The sequence below is a fragment of the Galleria mellonella genome, unplaced genomic scaffold (assembly GCF_026898425.1).
Source record: "Galleria mellonella isolate WM207_F2 unplaced genomic scaffold, CSIRO_AGI_GalMel_v1 utg37, whole genome shotgun sequence".
NCBI classification, from domain to species: Eukaryota; Metazoa; Arthropoda; class Insecta; order Lepidoptera; family Pyralidae; genus Galleria; species Galleria mellonella.
In genome coordinates, this window is record NW_026442087.1 from 2,621,412 (window position 1) to 2,640,709 (window position 19,298).

General features: G+C 34.7%; 1 protein-coding gene across 1 annotated transcript; it reads left to right on the forward strand.

Annotated features, from left to right (window-relative positions):
* The first annotated feature begins 16,909 nt into the window (after positions 1-16,909).
* On the forward strand, positions 16,910-19,081 carry LOC113515554 (zinc finger protein Noc). Its single transcript, XM_026899810.3, has 2 exons — positions 16,910-17,212; positions 17,512-19,081. The coding sequence occupies exons 1-2, from the start codon at positions 17,126-17,128 to the stop codon at positions 18,769-18,771; spliced, it is 1,347 nt and encodes a 448-aa protein (XP_026755611.1). The 5' UTR covers positions 16,910-17,125; the 3' UTR covers positions 18,772-19,081.
* The last annotated feature ends 217 nt before the right edge of the window (positions 19,082-19,298 follow it).

Sequence of the window (19,298 nt, forward strand, 5' to 3'; positions counted from 1 at the left end):
TTCAGCATAATCCCTGGGGATTTTTGTAAAGATTAATCAGCTTATAAAGAGAGAGAGAGACGTCTCGCAAATCGCATTTCTTCCGTACTGCGAGGCGAGTCTTAAAAACTTAATAACATTTGCGCGTATGTAGAGATGTCGGCTGAAATTACGCGATCCCTGCCAACTGTAACTGCCAAATTACACCATCACAACACATAAACACGCGTGGCTGAGCTCTCTTTTTGTCACGTCACCCGTATGGGACTCTCTTGATATTTATTCAAATTATTATTCCTCGCCGCCCTCTTGTTATGTTTCGAATGAATTTTTCATGCACACGTCGCCCTAAGCCTCGGTAATTTCACTTTGAGTTTGGTGTACGCAAACGAAAATGAGTTTATTTATGTTGATATTTTTTTTCCAACACGTCTACGGTTTGATGGAATTCTGTACATTGCCACAAGATTGTATTGGCTGAGTAAATATTTGAATACGATAATTTGTTGGCGGAGGTAAAGAATTTTTACGATCTTCAATTTGCTTAATACAAAGTTTTACTTGAGTGATGTACTGTTGTTTCCGAATATATGTTATCACTTTTTTTTTATTATTATACGATTCGTGAAATCATAGTTTTTATTCATAGATATACAAAAGAATCTAGATACACGATAGGAGAAAAAAGATATAAAGAAAGAACGCATTGCACTGAATTACGTACTCATTTCTAACTATCCAAATACATTTGTAAACAAACTTAATGAGATATTTTTGCAAATTTTGTAAAAATATGAAAGCTATGGAATTGATTATTTTCCATGTAACTCCTATAACATAAAACATAATCGACTCGACTTATGTCTTGTCCTACAACAAGTATTTATTTCTTTAATTTTAACTCTTTTTGGTATACATTGCATGTCTTTGTGAATCTAGGGTTTTCTTATATCTATGCTCTCTGATAGCGGGAATATACCAAATACTATAATTATAATAATAAACGCCTTCATAAATTATCAAGTCACAAATCTTGGCAATAAAAACATAATCAGACTATATACTTGTTCGAGCTTTATTTCGACTGCTTTACGACTGTTTGCGGGGCCTTGATGTAACGTTGATCCATCATTCATCATTGTTAATCATAGTACAAAAACAACTTTCTCATAATTCCATCACGTACAGTTCGGCCCTGCGTTCGACTGTTAATTAAAAACTCCTTCGTTGATGACTATTTCAATTGATTCATTATCCATTTCTTAGTTTGTTTCATTATATTTATCGCATTTGTCGTTACCAGCGTCAATGGTACATGATCTTTCAAATGTAACAAAGTCTCCAGCCTTATCGCCTGCTAATGGATTCACACTACAATAAATTTTAACGTGTTGACACTAATTTATATAATATTATAATATTTGTCGATATTACTCCGTGCAAACATGACAAACGTGTCACTGCATGTGTTTAATGTATTTTGTTTAGATAACGTTGTTTAATTACTGGGTGATTAACTTATTTGCCAAAAACTAAAGCTATAAAGCTGTTTGGGTTATCAAATAATGCAGTGATAGCGATGTTTTTAACCGACTTCAAAAGTAGAAAGTTCTGAATTCAACTTTAATTAATGTGCGCAATTTACGCAATACTTTTACTAATTCTGTTTGAAGTATCAAATCAGTAGATTTGGATGATTCTTTTTTTGCATTTATGCATAGCATATCATGAGTATTTTAATTGATGTTAAAGTCTCTAATTATTACTTCATTGCCAGCATTGGCCCGCAGCGTCATCCGCGTCACAGGGATATATTGGTTGACTGGGATAAATATTTGCCTCTGTCCTTCTCCATTTCAAATTTCATGTATACTAAATTTCATAACGATGGTTGAGTCATTAAAATGCTATAAATAAATAAATAAACTCACTTTCACATTTATAAAATTCATAATCATCATACCAGCCTCTAACTGTTCACTGCTGAACATAAGCCTCCCCCTTGGGGGCCACACTTAGCAGGCGGATTGGTAACCGCAGTCAGGCTTTACAGATGTTTTAAGAGGGACGCTGTTGCCTATCCAACGCCTTCCCTTAATCGCCTCTTACGAAACCCACGGAAAAGGAAGAGGTGGCCTATTCTATGCCGGGACCACACGGGACATTTATTTATTAAAAACATTAGTAAACCTATTTCCAATTGTACTTTTTTTTATGGATGATAATATGTATGGATGTATACACTGGCGGGGCATCAGTGAGGGATGATTGATGAGGATGAAAAGGCAGGTCAGTTAGCCCATCGTGATGAATTCAATGATAAATAAGTCACGATGGTTTCCAGGGGGAACCGCGTGGAGGTCGACCTGATAGGGTATATTGACAGCGATGGGGACTAACCTCCCCATTACTAACAATCCCTTCCCCCTTCCAATAGTACTTCATACATCATATTGATATTAAAATGTGAATATTGATATACATACATACATATCTGTCACGCCTGTCTCCCATTAGAATAGGCAGAAACAATGGAACGCCAAATGCTTCGATTCAAACAGACCTCTTTCGCTTCCTCTACATTCATCAATCAGTATTGTTCAGTAAATTAATCAAGCAAATATCGTCATAGTCGTAGAATACTGACGGATCTTTATATGTAATGTTTGTCAGATCCGTCGGTATTCTACGACTATGACGATATATCAATATTGACATATTTGCTTTTTTATTCTTATTGTATTTTTATGTTAATGCAATAAACATATAAATATCAATATATACGATACTGTACATGCTACATTATGTAGTATATTTAATATAGGCCACTACGTGTCTATTACAGGCTGCAATTATTTTTTACGACCTATACAAATTTCTTCCGCAATTCTTAATAAGTTCTTAATGCAATCGTGACACTGTATACAGGAAATCATATTTATTCATTTTATTTATTTCAATTAATACATTACCTTTGTATTATATATTTAATGTTGTTTGTGAAGTATATATATATATATATATATATATATATATATATGTTTGTGAAGTATATACACCAGAGGTTGACTTTGTACGAAAGTCGATTGCTTGGGTACCTCTGTCCCTGTTTATACAACTTAGAATGGCAAACTAGCTGACGGCCCACCTGATGGAAAGTGGTAACCGTCGCCTATAGACATGAGCAGTACCATGGACGTAACAGAGTATACTGTTGCGCCCATGATACCCCCCATGCGTTGCCATTCCTGAGGACTCAGGTGTTATTCCTCTGTACCCAGTAAATTCATGCCATATCCCACCCTTTAAACTGAAACACAGCCATGCAAACACAGCTGCTTCACGGTTGAAACACGAATGGGACAGAGGTACCCAAGCAATCAACTTTTGTACAAAGTCTCCTTCTGGTGTCTAGATTGTGTCCTACAAATAAAAAATAGACTTCAATATTGACAGAACTAATTAGTTTGATAAAAAAAGTTTATGAGACTGTAAGTACCTATATCGTTTCAGATAAAAAAAATCTCTTCTGAACTGACTGAGATATGAAGTAACAATCATAAATAATCCAACTGAAATGGGAATCTCGTTCTTTTTGAAGTCGTTCGAAAAGGAATATGCTCTTGTCTTGTAGGCAATAACGTCTTATTGGTTTGGAAATACCTATTCTGTGAATTATATTTATGTTATATGATACCTACAAAATTACAATAAACCAAATTTTTATTGTAAATACTAGGTTTTTTCGCGAGAATCAGGATAAAAATACTCTTGTCGTGTAAAGTATGAAGCGGAGTTGTTGGTAATGTGAACTACTAGTGCCATTGCTAGCAATATACCCCGTCAAGTTTCCACGTGGAGGTCCCACGTGGAAACTATCGTGCTTAATTCCAGATGTATTTATCACGATGGGCTAACTAACCTGCCTTTTCATTTTCACTTATCACCCCTCACTGGTGCCCCGCCAGTATATACCAATAGCGCAGGTGGGTTAATTTTCCACTGCTGAATAACTCTCCCCCTATTGTAGGGAGAGGAGGAGTTTGCCAGTAACAGCCATGCTTAGCAAGTGGTTAAACAAACACAGTTAGGTTTTAGTGATGTTGTAAGCAGAACGCTGCTTTTCATCTCTCGAATATTTAATTCCCTTAGTCGCCACTTACGACACCTATGAGAAAGGACGAGCTATAAAATACTATTCTATTCTAAATTCTTGCAGTTTTTTTTTTTTATTTTTTAGCTTAATTTAATAACGATATTAATTGGATATTTAACATTCGAATATACTCGTCATAATCAAAATTCATATGACACATTTGCTCGTTGTATATGAAGAAAAGTTGACATAAATAATACTAGGACACGATGTCTTTTTTGTACCTTTATATTCTGTGTCCGTATCGAACAAAACATACAAAATTGACGATCAATATTTCATCCGCCATACAAATAGATAAACTTCGTATTTTTTATTGGGAACAATATCTGATTGTCGTCACGAGAACGCTGTCATTTCCTAAAGCCCATTCGTTATTATTAAGCACGACCATGTCTATTTTTTTAGTACTTATAGTGCGGCCTCCCATAAACCACCATTAATGTAAATATCGCCCTTTTATCTGCCTTTAACAATTTCGTAAACTCGCACTATACCGTCACCGGAATATAAATTACATAAATTTACAACATTATTTTTACTAATTCTGAATAACATCTGCAAAGTATTATATATCTTATTGCTAATAAAATAAGCATTACAGTAATCAAGTTTTAATAGACAGCAATAGTGGAGTCGTATGGTAATTTGAGGGGAATAACATACGTCGTCTCAAATTGCCCCTTGCCAATAAAAAATGGTATGGGGTTGAGCTTTGTTTATCACTGTCTTTACGGTTACCATCTATTTGTGTTACAGTAACATAATACGTAGCGTGAATTAAGGGTGGGCACTTTTGTACAGAACTAAACTGGTTCTGATGAAACTTATAGGAGCGTTAATAATTATTAATGTAAAGATGTTACTGTTTCCCATAACTAAGAGTTCTCAGACAAAAAAAAGCACAATGTTAATAATGGTTTTTAAATTTGTATTTATTCTTTTTTTTTTGTATAATGGGAGATTTGCATAATATATATATATATATATATATATATATATATATATATATATATATATATATATATATATATAAATATAATATATTGTTACATGTTGTTTTATATATATATATATATATATATATATATATATATATATATATATATATATATATATATATATATTCTAAATGCATATTTTCTTTTAATGTATAATTAAAATTCTTTACTTCTTTTTACTTTACTTTACGAAAGATTAAATATATATATAGAAAAAATCTTTACGTTTACTTATAAGTATTAACTAAGAATAAGTCAAATGACTAGGAAAATAATTTCTGGTATAAAAATAAATATTAAAAAAAAACACCAATTTATAATTGACATTATTTTAAAAGAATTAAAAATAGTTATTACGGAATATTCTTTCCATTTTTTACCTCTTTCTATAGAATACTTGTTGAAAATTTATATATAATACATACATATTTATACCTACTTACGAGTATAATAAATCTGTAGAGAGGTCAATTCTGTACATGAAATATATTTACAAAATGACTATCAGGCGGTGATCAGTGATCGATACTGATGCAAAAAATGCAATCAGTAAAATTTTTGTCTGTCTATCTATATGTATGTTCGTTGTAAAAACAAAAACTACTAGACGGATTTTAACGAAACTTGGTAGTATTATTCTTCATACTCCTGGGCAGGTTATAGTATACTTTTCATCACGCTACGATCAATAGAAGCAGAGCAGTGAAGGGAAATGTTAAAGATGTCCACCCGTGAGACGCCGGGACGGGACGCTAGTTTATAATAATGTTCTATAACATAATATCACGTCAATTTCGCTAAGAAAATATTTAAATATAATAAAAGGGGGCTAAAAAAGTATAATTTATTGTGTATGTTAAATAGAATTTATTGTAATAAACTAAAAATATAAAGATTAAAAAAAATTTTACATATAGGTCTTAACTTATCTCCCTAATATTCATTACTAGCTTTAACCCGTGACTTCGTCCACATAGCGACATATTTACTGATAGGAATAAAAAATAGCCTATAAACTTCTCCATGTCGTATAGTACGTGTATATTAAATTTCATAATGATTTGTTAAGCCATTAAGACGCTAAAAGGTGACAGACAAACTCACATTCACATTTATAATATTAGTGAGGGTTAACAAATGTCAAACATTCTGTATACCCTTTAACCCTACCACCGTTAACAAATAAACAACCCTTTAATGGTCACAAGAATTAAGATAGAATTACCTTTTTTGTCGCAAGAATTTTGAACATGTGTCCATTGGGGGTCTCCAACATTAAAACCCCATGAAATATATTAGCTAGGGAAGTACTGTTGAACGAATATTATCTCAAACATTTAGGTAATAGGAGTTATTATCGCGTTTTAAGTGACAATATATTATTAGTTAATTTTCTTAGAAAACATTCTAAACTTGCCTGTTTATGTGTTCATGTTTATACATCCAATATTTTGTTATGCATTAGAGCTACTGTTTTGTTGGCTGCACGCATAGAAACCACTGTTTTAATATTTTTTTCTAAATCATTACAACTTTTGTCTCTTTCGCTCGTACCTATTTGAATTTTCTATCGAATTTAAAAAGAAAGAGATTCTCAAGTAGTTTGTATTTTTTTTTTTATACAACTTAGAATGGCAAACAAGCTGACGGCCCACCTGATGGAAAGTGGTAACCGTCGCCTATAGACATGAGCAGTACCATGGACATAACAGAGTATACTGTTTCGCCCATGATACCCTCCATGCGTTACCATTCCTGAGGACTTAGATATTATTCCTCTGTACCCTGTGAATTCACGCCATATCCCAACTTTAAACCGAAACACAGCTATGCAAACACAACTGCTTTATGGTTGAAACACAAATGGGACAGAGGTACCCCACCCGCGCTATCAGTATACACAGGCGGGGCACTAGTAAAGAATGATAGGCGAGGACGAAGCAGATCAGTTAGCCCATCGTAACGAATTCAACAAGAATTGTTCACGATGGTTTCCAGGAGAAAACACGTAGAGATCGACCTAATAGGGCATATTGCTAGCAATGGGGCTGTCAAACTCCATTGTTAATAATCGCTTTCCCCCCGGACACTGCTAGTCATCCCTCGACCAAATCCTTTCAATAGTATACTAATATATATATATATATATATATATATATATATATATATATATATATATATATATATATATATATATATATATATATATATATATATATATATATATATATATATATATATATATTGTACACATACTTTGTAATATATATACCTACCCAATAAAAATAGTTTAACTCATTTTAAAAGACAACTAAATACAAAAGACATTTTTAACTTTTCACAATAACTCACCTATATCCTTCAAATACAAAATTCAACAATAAACTTAGCAATGTTTTGTCTTAAGATGTTCTTGCTCAACATCATTATAGCGGCACAGATCAAAGTTAAATTTGCAATGTTTAGTGTCATAAATCATTCTTTACTCGACCGAAATTAAGATGGCGCCGCTTCAACTAAAGGCAGCGGCAAACAGAGAAACAGTCAAATTCTACAATACGTGTCATTATGACCGTCCTTAAGCATTGTCTTGTCACTTCTTTCAGTTTGCCGGCATTAGTTATGGGGCCAGTAAACTAGCTGCGCTTTAAGTTAGCGTAAAAATTTAAAAATTCAAGCTCCAATTTGTGTATAGGTCCTATACAGAAATTGGACCCTAATCCTACCTGTGTTTATATTTGTATTTAAAAAAAAATATCCATCTACTGTTTTAATTAATATAATTATTTAAGTGAATATCTTTTTTACCTAACCTAAGATTATCACGACGTTATTTTACTCAAATTAACGTAAAATGAAAATTTAGATTTTCGCATTGTAAAATTAATGGTTTATAACAGATGAGAATTAAAACGAGTAGCTAAATGACGAGGTAAAATTAAGTAAATTATTATATTCCTGTCTCTTATAAATAATCTTTGTTAAATTTAAAATCAATCTCAAAAATTACTCTTTTTTAGAATTTGCTAAAAACCTACGAACAAGGAATTACATAGGAGTGATAAAATTGTCAATTCATAGTAGGCTAGTGTATAGACAATGTTATACGGCCATATAACCCTACCAAATTCAGATACAACCTGCTCGCATACTTTCTACATAAACTGTGTCGAATATATAATCTTGTAATGTACAATTCGCCATTGACTAATAATTGACATATCAAACATTTTCTATTCACTAACCTGCTATGAATTGAGAAAAATTATAAATGATAGTGGATCTTTCGTCCTCTTTTTACTAACTATATTTGCATAAGAAGAAAGGAGATAACCATATGATTTGCAGTTTTTATTTTATCATTTCTTCTATGTAATTCCTTGTTCTTAGCTAAAAACAAGCACACCAGCGCCATCCACGAACCGCTAATTTAGTGGCCGACCCTGCAAATGTTACAACTGTTATAAAGCACTGTTCGCAGTGAAATTATTTGAATGAGTGCGGCGTTTCACAAAGCCCGCCATGTTTATTGGGCTCATAAATACTAATACAACACGGGAGTAAATTTATTTGTACACTTTATATTTATGGTGTTACTGCCCTGTCAAATGTTCCTGTTGTTAGAACTGTCAATATTTAAATACGATGACAGATGGGAGAGTGACGTGGGTATAGGATTTTTATCTTCGTTTTGTTCTAATTATTGCTGTATTCCGCGGCCGTACCCACGTGAAATGGTATGTAGATAACGTGACCATACGTCCCGCTTTGGGCCGGACAGTCACTTCAAGGCAGTCTGTCCCGATGTCTGCAGCGAGACCGACATAGTACCTCTTTTGCAATCAGACCAAATTAGGGCTGCCCTCCGTCCGGAATTCTCGGAAACTAGGATTTGTCCTAGTTCAAACTACGGCGTCCGGAGACCGTCCGGCGGGGATTTTTGAAAAGTCACTTTTGTTGTCAGGGGACATTCAATGTCTTTGTCAATGTAATTTTTTAAGTGTTCGGGGAAAAGAACTATATTTTGCTCAAATGTCCGGAATTTTTGGCATGTTTATCCGGTTTCGACAATTGAGGTAATGACAGGCCTAGACCAAATGATAATTTAAAATGTTTATTTATTAATTTTTCCTTTTCGAAATACGTGGTACAGCGCCTGTTGACTGAAGCTATTTTGATTACGAATATAAATATAAATCAATCATGTACTGAATTCCACACAAAAATACATACATACAAAAAAACCGACTTACAAGTCACGGCCCAAGGGTTACGAAGTTTATTAATGAACATTAATATTTAAATAATTGCCAAAATATTTATTAATAGGCATATTAGTATTTTTTATGCAACTGAGAATGGCAAACAAGCTGACGGCCCACCTGATGGAAAGTGGTAACCGTCGCCTATAGACATGAGCAGTACCATGGACATAACAGAGTATACTGTCTCGCCCACGATACCACCCATGCGTTGCCATTCCTGAGGACTCAGATGTTATTCGTCTGTACCCAGTAAATTCACGCCACATCCCACCCATCAAACCGAAACACAGCCATGCAAACACAACTGCTTCACGGTTGAAACACGAATGGGACAGAGGTGCCCAAGCAATCGACATTAATAAACATTTAAATCGTCAAAATCAAACAATAATCATTGAATGGACACCATTTATCATTATTTCGATGACAACCCAACAAACAAATGACGGTAACTCATTTTTACAACTGTCATTGAAAACATTTTTTGTTATTCTAACAATATTTTTTCTTGCTATTTTGAACTATTTGTTGACTAAATTTTACACCGCTATAAACTTGACAATTAGGGGTGAACAAAGAATTGTTTAATGCTACCTGGCGCTCGCACCCCTGGCGGTGCTCGGTAACAATATTCTGTCTAGAATCGTAAATAGTAGTTATGTTCCTTGTAAATAAACATATTCAAATAAAACATAATAGTTTCCTCCACGAATTGTTCGTAAAAGTCGCTGCGTTTGAGAAATATCCGTAATATTAGATTGTTTTTTTTTTTTATTTTTTTTTTTATTCAACTTAGAATGGCAAACAAGCTTATAGTCCACCTGATGGAAAGTGGTAACCGTCGCCTATAAACATGAGCAGTACCATGGACATAACAGAGTATACTGTTTCGCCCATGATACCCCCCATGCGTTGCCGTTCCTGAGGACTCAAATGTTATTCCTCTGTACCCTGTAAATTCATGCTTAATGCTTAATAATAATGAAATGGTAACCCCGCCTGCGTTATCAGTATACCACAGTGTATCAGTATACCTCGGCAGGGAGCTCATTCCATAACCTGAGTGTTCGTGGGAGAAAACATCTCTGAAACCGCGTTGTACGCGACCATTGAGGCTGTAGGGTATGAGGGTGTTACGTATATTATTTGTATATGTATATTTGTATATTTTTTATTATTTGTATATACGAATAATGCTGTTTGGCATTAATAAAGCTATTTAAATATTTCGTTACAAGGTTACAGGGTAAACATTTGTGAAACTAACCAAACTAATATGGGAGAGAGGGATTGTTAGTAATGGAGACTGAGAATCCCATTGCTAGCAATATACCCAACCAGGTCGACCTCCTCGCGTTTCCCCCTGGAAATTATCATGGTTAATTCCTGATGAATTCATCATGATGAGCTAACTGGCCTGTTTTCGTTCTCATCTATCACCCTTCACTGGTGCTCCGCCAGCGTATCCCGTTAGCGCAGGCGGGGTTACCATGCCATTTTCATCCATCAAAAAAAAACTTTATCCTCCTCAGTCATCCTAGGTATCCTACCAGTGTGTACTGATAGCGCAGGCGAGAATTTTCTTACAAATTCGGTCAAATCATTATTTATACATTTTCATCGACTAATGAAAAACCTATATAATATGTAGAATCAGCCAAACTTCACACTACAACTCGAAATAAACTGTTCCCATTCAAAACAGCTTGTTCATTAACACCAGCATTACTAAATAACTTCCATACATCAAAGTCTCGCCGCCACCCAAAACACTCGGGCCCTGTCAAGTTTTTATAACAACAGTAAACAAAATCTTACGCTTGTTTGATGGTCGCCGCATCCGTTCAACACAATGGGCCATAGATTCGATTCCCGACTGGGGATTTTTTGCTTTAAATAATTGTGGTTGTTTACGCGTGGATAAATACCTTTATTGGTAGCTAATTGGTTTCAGTAAACCATTATGGATAATGTTTTTTTTTGTAAATATACAACATCCTATTTTAACTAGGAAAGATCAAAGAAAATATTGGTATTGAGGGCATTAAACTATACTAGTGGTCGTCCAGTGGTCGAAATTCGACCATAACATATATTGTAATAAATTAATTAATTACGGTTACGTTTAACATTCAGTAGGACTATAGACAAATAATATTAAAGGCAAATAATATAAATCTATTCTCAATTTGACCGCAGACTTTAACAATAAACAAAAGAGTATATATGCGTGTGTGTGTGTCAAATACATTGTAGTGTGTGTAATGTTTTTTTTTATCAATTTAATGTAATTTTTGTGCATAATTAAAAAAATATTAATATTCCGAACTTCTTCTCTTTATAAACTACTAGCGGCTCGGTACGTGTTTCGCTACGTATAAAGTGAAATATTAAAAAAATAATTTTAACATCAAATTCATTCATTCATTCAAAAAAAGTTTCAATTAGACAACATAAGATGGAGATCTTAAAAAAAGGTTGAATTTGACACAAAAATCTCAATTAACAAAATGATCCGCCATTTATTGAATTCATTTGTTAAAAAAAAATGTGACAAATGAAGAACCGCTCGACCGATTTTGTGCAAACTTCACATAAACCATCTACTAAATAGTCCGAACAAAGCCTAAACATTTGGTTTGGATAAGTGAGCCTTTTCTTGAGTTATAAAATTACAACGAAAAAAGGCATTAATTTTTATATATATATAGATAAATGTGCCAAATTCCATTCACGCAATCCTAATCCTCTAATCCTCCGTTCACGCAATTTTTGTAAAAAGGCATGCAAAGTTTTTGTTTCACGTATTTATTATATTTAAGGTATTTAACTGTATAATGCAATAAATATGAATCCTAAATGTAGGGAATGTATTAAATATACAGTGAGTGTAGAAAGTATTCGTACACCTAGGGTTGTAATAAAAAAAATACGAATTTGATAGACTTTCTTTTATTTATCTAATTTAAATCAATACTATTAAATATTTTAACATTCCCGCACTTTGTTTATGATAATTTTTTATTTTTAATAAAAAAAATTATACAACATAAAAATATTTTTACGTTAACTAAGCAAATAATGACAAACAAAAAGTATTCGTACACTTATAAAATTTGTAAGTAAATGAATATTAAAAAAATATTAATACTTTGTTGGACCACCGTTAGCATTGATGATAGATTGGAGTCTCTGCGGCATCGAATCAACTAGTTTGAAAATATAAGAAGACGGTATCAATGCCCATTCTTCGCGAAGCGCAATTTTTAGTGTTTCTTTACTCGAAATTGGTCGATTTCGAATTTTATTATCGAGATAATCCCACACATGCTCTATAATATTAATATCAGGTGATTGAGGAGGAATCTCTAGGTATTTTGGAGCGTTAAACAGGATCCATGCTTTAGTATTCCATGCTTTATGTTTAGGGTCATTATCTTGTAAAAATATCCAATTATTGTTAAAACCCATTTGAGCTGCACTAGAGAGACGATTCTCTTTTAAAATATTAATATACGCTTTGTGATCCCTAATTCCATCAATAAATGCAAGTTTTCCCACCCCAAAAACACTCATGCAACCCCATACAAATACTGACCCACCATGTTTTATAGGTTTTCTCCATACCATATGATGTCCATCCGATTTGAAAATATTATATTTCGATTCATCTGAGTAAATAACAGTTTGCCAAAAATGATTTTTTTCATTAATATATTTTTTTGCGAATTCTAATCTTTTTTTCTATTAATATCATTTACCCAATACTTTTTACGCGCAGTTCTTCCATGATAATCGTTACTACGTAATACGTTCCGAACGGTACTGACAGAAATATGGCAATCATTGATATTATTAATTTCTTGTTCGAGGGGCACTAATTTTAGGATTTTTTTTTACACAATTTAAAATTTTCCGATCCAATCGAGGCGTGATTTTTGATGGACGCCCCACCTCTGGGTTTGTTTTTTAGTGTTTTAGTAATAGAAAACCGATCAATTACAGTCTGTACGGTTGAACGTGGTCTATTGACAAATTTTGCAATTTCACATAATGATTTGCATTGATTATGCAAATTAATAATTATTTTTCTCTCCTCTTCACTCGTTTCTTTTGCTTTACGGCCCATTTTTGTAACTAAACACGTCTATACTTGTCACGAGTACTACGTCTAATATCTATACCTACGTATTAAAAATATATTGTAGGCATATGAAAAATTCGATTGAATAAATGATTTATACAGAATTTCATTTAAAAAAGAATGAATGTACGAATACTTTTTGTTTGTCATTATTTGCTTAGTTAACATAAAAATATTTTTATGTTGTATAATTTTTTTTTTAAAAACAAAAATTATCATAAACAAAGTGCGGGAATGTTAAACTATTTAACAGTATTGATTTAAATTAAATAAATAGAGGACAGTCTATCAAATTCGTATTTTTTTTATTATAACCCTAGGTGTACGAATACTTTTTACACTCACTGTATATATATATATATATATATATATATATATATATATATATATATATATACATTCATATAATGTTTGCATGCATCTTATTTTTTGCACATAAAATATTCTTAATATGTATTTAAATCTAAGAATTTAATATACACACATTTGTAAATAAGCTCTTTAAATAACAGCCGTCATAAATGCCATAAAATTAAAATTCCTTACACATTAAATGCTAACGGTGTATTATTAAATTAATTAATTAATTATAAAAACTAGTATAACGTTGCTACTAATAATAAACATATTTTAATAAAATTAACAAGTAAATTACGTTCTTTAAAAACAGCTACTTGGATAGCGACTATATTAATTAATTATTTTTGTCACCATCCATATGGCTGTTTTAAATTAATTATTTATAATTAATTATTAAATGAGAGAAAACGAGAGTAAACGTTATTGATTGCGATATTTTTATGCAACTTAGAATGGCAAACAAGCTGACGGCCCACCTGATGGAAAGTGGTAACCGTCGCCTATAGACGTGAGCAGTACCATGGACATAACAGAGTATACTGTTTCGCCCGTAATACCCCCCATGCGTTGCCATTCCTGAAGGACTCAGGTGTTATTCCTCTGTACCCTGTAAATTCACTGTCATATCCCAACCTTCAAAACGAAACACAGCCATACAAGCACAACTGCTTCACGGTAAAAACACGAATGGGACAGAGGTGTCCAAGCAAACGACTTTTGTACAAAGTCTCCCTCTGGTGGAATAAAATATATTTGGAACTTGATTTCTGAATTGTGAAGATTTTGCGTAATCTAGAAACAAACAAAAATATTGACAACCTGAATTACTTTCTCTTTGAAAGTTAATATTATTTTGTAAAAAAAAAAAAATTGTTATTGTATTTCCTTTTACATACATTTATTATTTATAAAATTTATTAATTCTTATAATTAGTGACTATTATCATACAGACCAACAATTTATTTATAAATATATATTTATTAAAATATCAAAAGTGTTACGCTTTCAGATTTTCGTATAAAACAAAAAAATTACGTGTAAGCCATATTAAATTTACTGACACTTGGACTACTTATGATTACATCCGACAGGGAGTTCATCCTTCGACAGGGAGTTCATCCTCGTGTTCTACAACCTCAATGGTCGCGTACTGCGCGGTTTCAGAGATGTTTCCTCCCACGAACACTCAGGTTATGGAATGAGCTCCCTACCGAGGTTTTCCCAAGAGACTACAGCATGGGGTTCTTCAAAAGGGGGGTAAAGAGGTTTCTTCAGGATCAGCAACGCGCGCGTAATACCTCTGGTATTGCAGGTGTTCATAGGCTACGGTAATCACTTACCATCAGGTGGGCCGTATGCTTGTTTGCCACCACAGTGGTATTAAAAAAAAAAGATTAAAATGTAATGGCAGAGTCAGAAAGTCTTCGAAAGGTTTACATATATTATCTTTCGTCTTACTGTTACTTATCATCAGTTAAGTTTAAGCACGAATCCACGGCTAGTTAAAAAAATATTTTTTATAAACTATAAATTAACTGTACCTACAGTACGTACAAACAATATTTGTTTTACATTTATACAACGAGCCTTGGAAATGTATTTATTAACAAAGTTTATCACCAGGATAATAAAACTTTTTACTCAATTTACTGAAGATTTATTTCATTAAATACACTCAAGATAATAGTGTTGTTTTACAGTACTGTTTATATAGACGTTATAACTGATTGTCATTAAATTAAAAAAGTTTTATAATTTGCAGTTAATTGTTAATATTTTATCAAAATTGGTTCAATAGTTTAGTATTCAGATCAAAATAACTACTCATTAATTTTTTACTTTTATTTTTTAGGGAAAACATTTAGTTTCACTAATAAGATACTCCCTTTAAAGGAAATAAGTGATTTCCATGTCTCTCTTTAATTTAAACACTTTTTATATCAAAATGTCATGCAGTATTAACATATGTCATACAACAATGTGCCCACAGCAGCGATGTTTCAATCAGACTCGCACTCAATACAGATCACGTACTAGTCGCAAACTAGTCACGCAAGATAAACATCTAGGCGCCTAAACAAATACTAAAACGGCGTCCCTAATTTATAGGGACCCGTGAATGGCGGCGCGCCGAGCGGCGGCAGAGACCCGATCTCGCAATACGTATAAACACGTTTTTTGTTTCGCATGTCCGCGCACTGTCAAATATATTACGACCCGTGGCGTTATTTACGACCTCTGTCGTCCGCCCATACGTTATACTTAGTATCTTTGTTTGGACACAATAAGCAATATTTCTAAAGGGCCCGCCGTCGCTCGCAGCTGTTGATATGGGTTCCCAAATTGACATATTTAATTTGATCGCCACGGAGGGTCCGTTTGAACGAGGTCGTGTTTGACAGGTTTTAGTGTCGGATTAACATTAACGCTATGGACTTAACGTTGTCAATAAACGTGAAATATCGCCTTTTGTGACGCATGTTTACGGCACGGATAGCTTTACGAGTTTCCTAGTAAAGCGATCGCGTACTAAAAGCACGGTGCGTTGACACATCAAACGGTTTCACAGAATGTGGAACAGATCAATTTTCCCCTTTGAACTCGACCCGGTGCATTCGTGAACAAAGCGCTCGTAAAAGAGTAAGCAGTTTCGTATGTGTCAGATGTAAAGTGCGCGATGACGCCAGCAAAAGAAAGAAGCTGCCGGTGTCCGGGGCGTAATAAGTGTGGTGTGGAACAAAAAGCGTTGGAGTAGTGCGGGCGGTATAAGCAGGTAGACACAGAGTCACGCTCGCGGCAGCGGCGGCAGTTCAAAGCGCTGCCCGTCATGGGTGGCGAGCGACCAACACCATAGCACGTCTCAATCCGCACCCGGCTGCCGGCCATACCGCCTTTCCTTTTTCCCCTACCGCAATGCAGCTATGTGTCGTTTCCGCTTTATTTTTTTATACCCGAGCGCTGCAGCGGAGAGATATAGCGAGCCTGTTTTAACAAAGTCTCAAGATATCGCCGTCTCTATCGCACGGCTAGAGGGGCGCGGAGTGAGAGGCACGTCGGGCCGCGGTGGGGTCCCGTCTCTCAGAGTCGTCTCGGTCGCAGCCACGAACACACCCGTTCGTATTCAGTTCTACGGATCCGTGACATAGAGTAGTTGTGTTGCTAGAGGCGTTTCGTGACAGCACTGTGAAGTTTATAAGTGATCGTAAAAGTTCTCTCCAAATGGTGGTGCTTGAAGACGGAGGAATGATGACTTCTAATCCTAATCAATATTTACAACCTGATTATTTGAATCCTCTTCCATCCTCTGTAAGTTTAAAATAATATTTTTAATTAATTTTTTTTTCAATATTTTTATTTTCTAAAATATTAAATTAAACATCCAAAATTTTTGTTTATCTGTCTGACATTCTTTTACAGATCAGCATTAGAAAACTATTTTTTTTTTTATTTATTTTTGTGTATAGAGACAATGAATTTATTAACAACTTTACAGTTTAACTTTATGTATGAAATATTTTAACTTTGAAATTAAGATTATAACTTAGTGTATAAGATAAATAACGTAGATAAAACATAATCCTAATTTATTTTTATTTTTGTTACAGTTGGATTCGAAGAAAAGCCCGCTTGCGCTTTTAGCGCAAACATGCAGCCAAATCGGCGCGGATACTCTGCCGACAAAGCCGCTGCTGCCTCCACTGGATAAAAAGAAAGTGAACAGTGTTAATAGTGAATCAGTTAGTCGTTCTTCACCAAATAATAATGTAAACAAAGATAAACCCCGTTCAACTCCAGATAACAAACACTTAGCGTTCAAACCTTATGAAACAAATGTTGTTTCAAAGAAACCCGAGGAAACACGACCTTCTTCAAAAGCAAGTACAGATAGCTCGGATGAAAAGAAATCTGGCAAAAGCACACCTGGAAGGAAATCTACACCGCCAACTACGGAAAACGGGAAAAATAGCCCGTCAAATGAAACAAAGTCGTCACCGACTGCATCTTCTGGGACCAGTCCTATTATTCGCTCAGGATTAGAAGTTTTAGGACACGGAAAGGACCATCTTGGTGCATTTAAAAATTTACCCGGGCTGCCTGGTTTTAATCCTCTTACCGGACTTTGCTGTCCTCCTGGAATGGAACAGCATGGAAATCCTGCGTTTAGACCTCCATACGCGGGTGCTTCATTCAGTGCTCACCATGCAGCGATGCTGGCTGCGGCTGCCGCATTTCCTGGATCCTCTCCTAACCCTTATCTAGGTTATGCTAGAGTTAAAACACCTGCCGGAGGAGAAACACTAGTCCCAGTATGCAAAGATCCTTATTGTACGGGATGCCAGTTCTCCGTCAACAACCATCACCTGTTAATGAACAATGGATCGTGCCCCGCTGGTTGCACTCAGTGTGAACATCAAAAGTACAATTTGGCAATGGCCATGGCCCTTTCACAGCAAGGGGCCGCTGCCGGCGGTCTGCCATATCCACAACTTAGTCGCCCTTACGTTTGTAATTGGATTGTCGGCGAATCGTATTGTGGTAAAAGGTTTGGAAATTCCGAAGAATTGCTACAACATTTGAGAAGTCACACAACAGACGGTTCGACGCCAGCGTCGGTTCAATCGACACAACCGTCATTACTGAATCCTCTTAACCCGCTTTTCACAACAGCGGGTCTCCGGAGCGCATATCCGACGGCACCTCTCAGCCCGTTGTCTGCGAGCCGGTACCATCCTTATTCAAAGGCTGGTCTCCCAGCGAGTCTTGGTGCTTCTCCTTATGGTGCCTTTAATCCAGCTCTTGGACCTTTTTACTCTCCATATGCGATGTACGGACAGAGGCTTGGAGCGGCCGCTGTCCACCAATAAATATATATCGGGAGTGCAGTGAAACCTGGACGTTTGGACTGATCATAATTTAATGTTGTATTGTCCAATTTTCTTCTGTGATATCGATAGACTCTAATTGATGTTCGGAGGCGTGATGCGCCATGACAAATTTAGTGATTAGTGAAATTTAACATAGTACCTTCTTATGTGAGTGTACTTGCCGTCGAAGTTGCTTCTACGCGAGCTGTATAAACACTGAAGACTCTGTACAGCCAAATGATTTGTGTAAATAATAATCTCTATGTTTAATAATAAATGAATATTTCAAATATAATATCTACATACCAAAGTTTCATTTCATTTATCGCGTCCGTAAAGCACCCCTAATTGACACTCGTGAAAGATGGCAAACATCTGTAGCGAGTTACGAGTTGCGATTCATCTCGCTCATAATTGATAAGCAACGTTAATGGTAGTTTCATGTAAAGCAACTTGAAAAACAACTAGAATGATTTAATGCTAACAATAAACCAACAGCCGAGAGCTGCTATAAAAACGCATACATT

Coding starts and splice junctions, on each gene's coding strand:
- LOC113515554 (XM_026899810.3), top strand. CDS start 17,126: ATGGTGGTGCTTGAAGACGGAGGAATGATGACTTCTAATCCTAATCAA. Junction 17,213..17,511: donor TGAATCCTCTTCCATCCTCT/GTAAGTTTAAAA, acceptor TTTTTGTTACAG/TTGGATTCGAAGAAAAGCCC.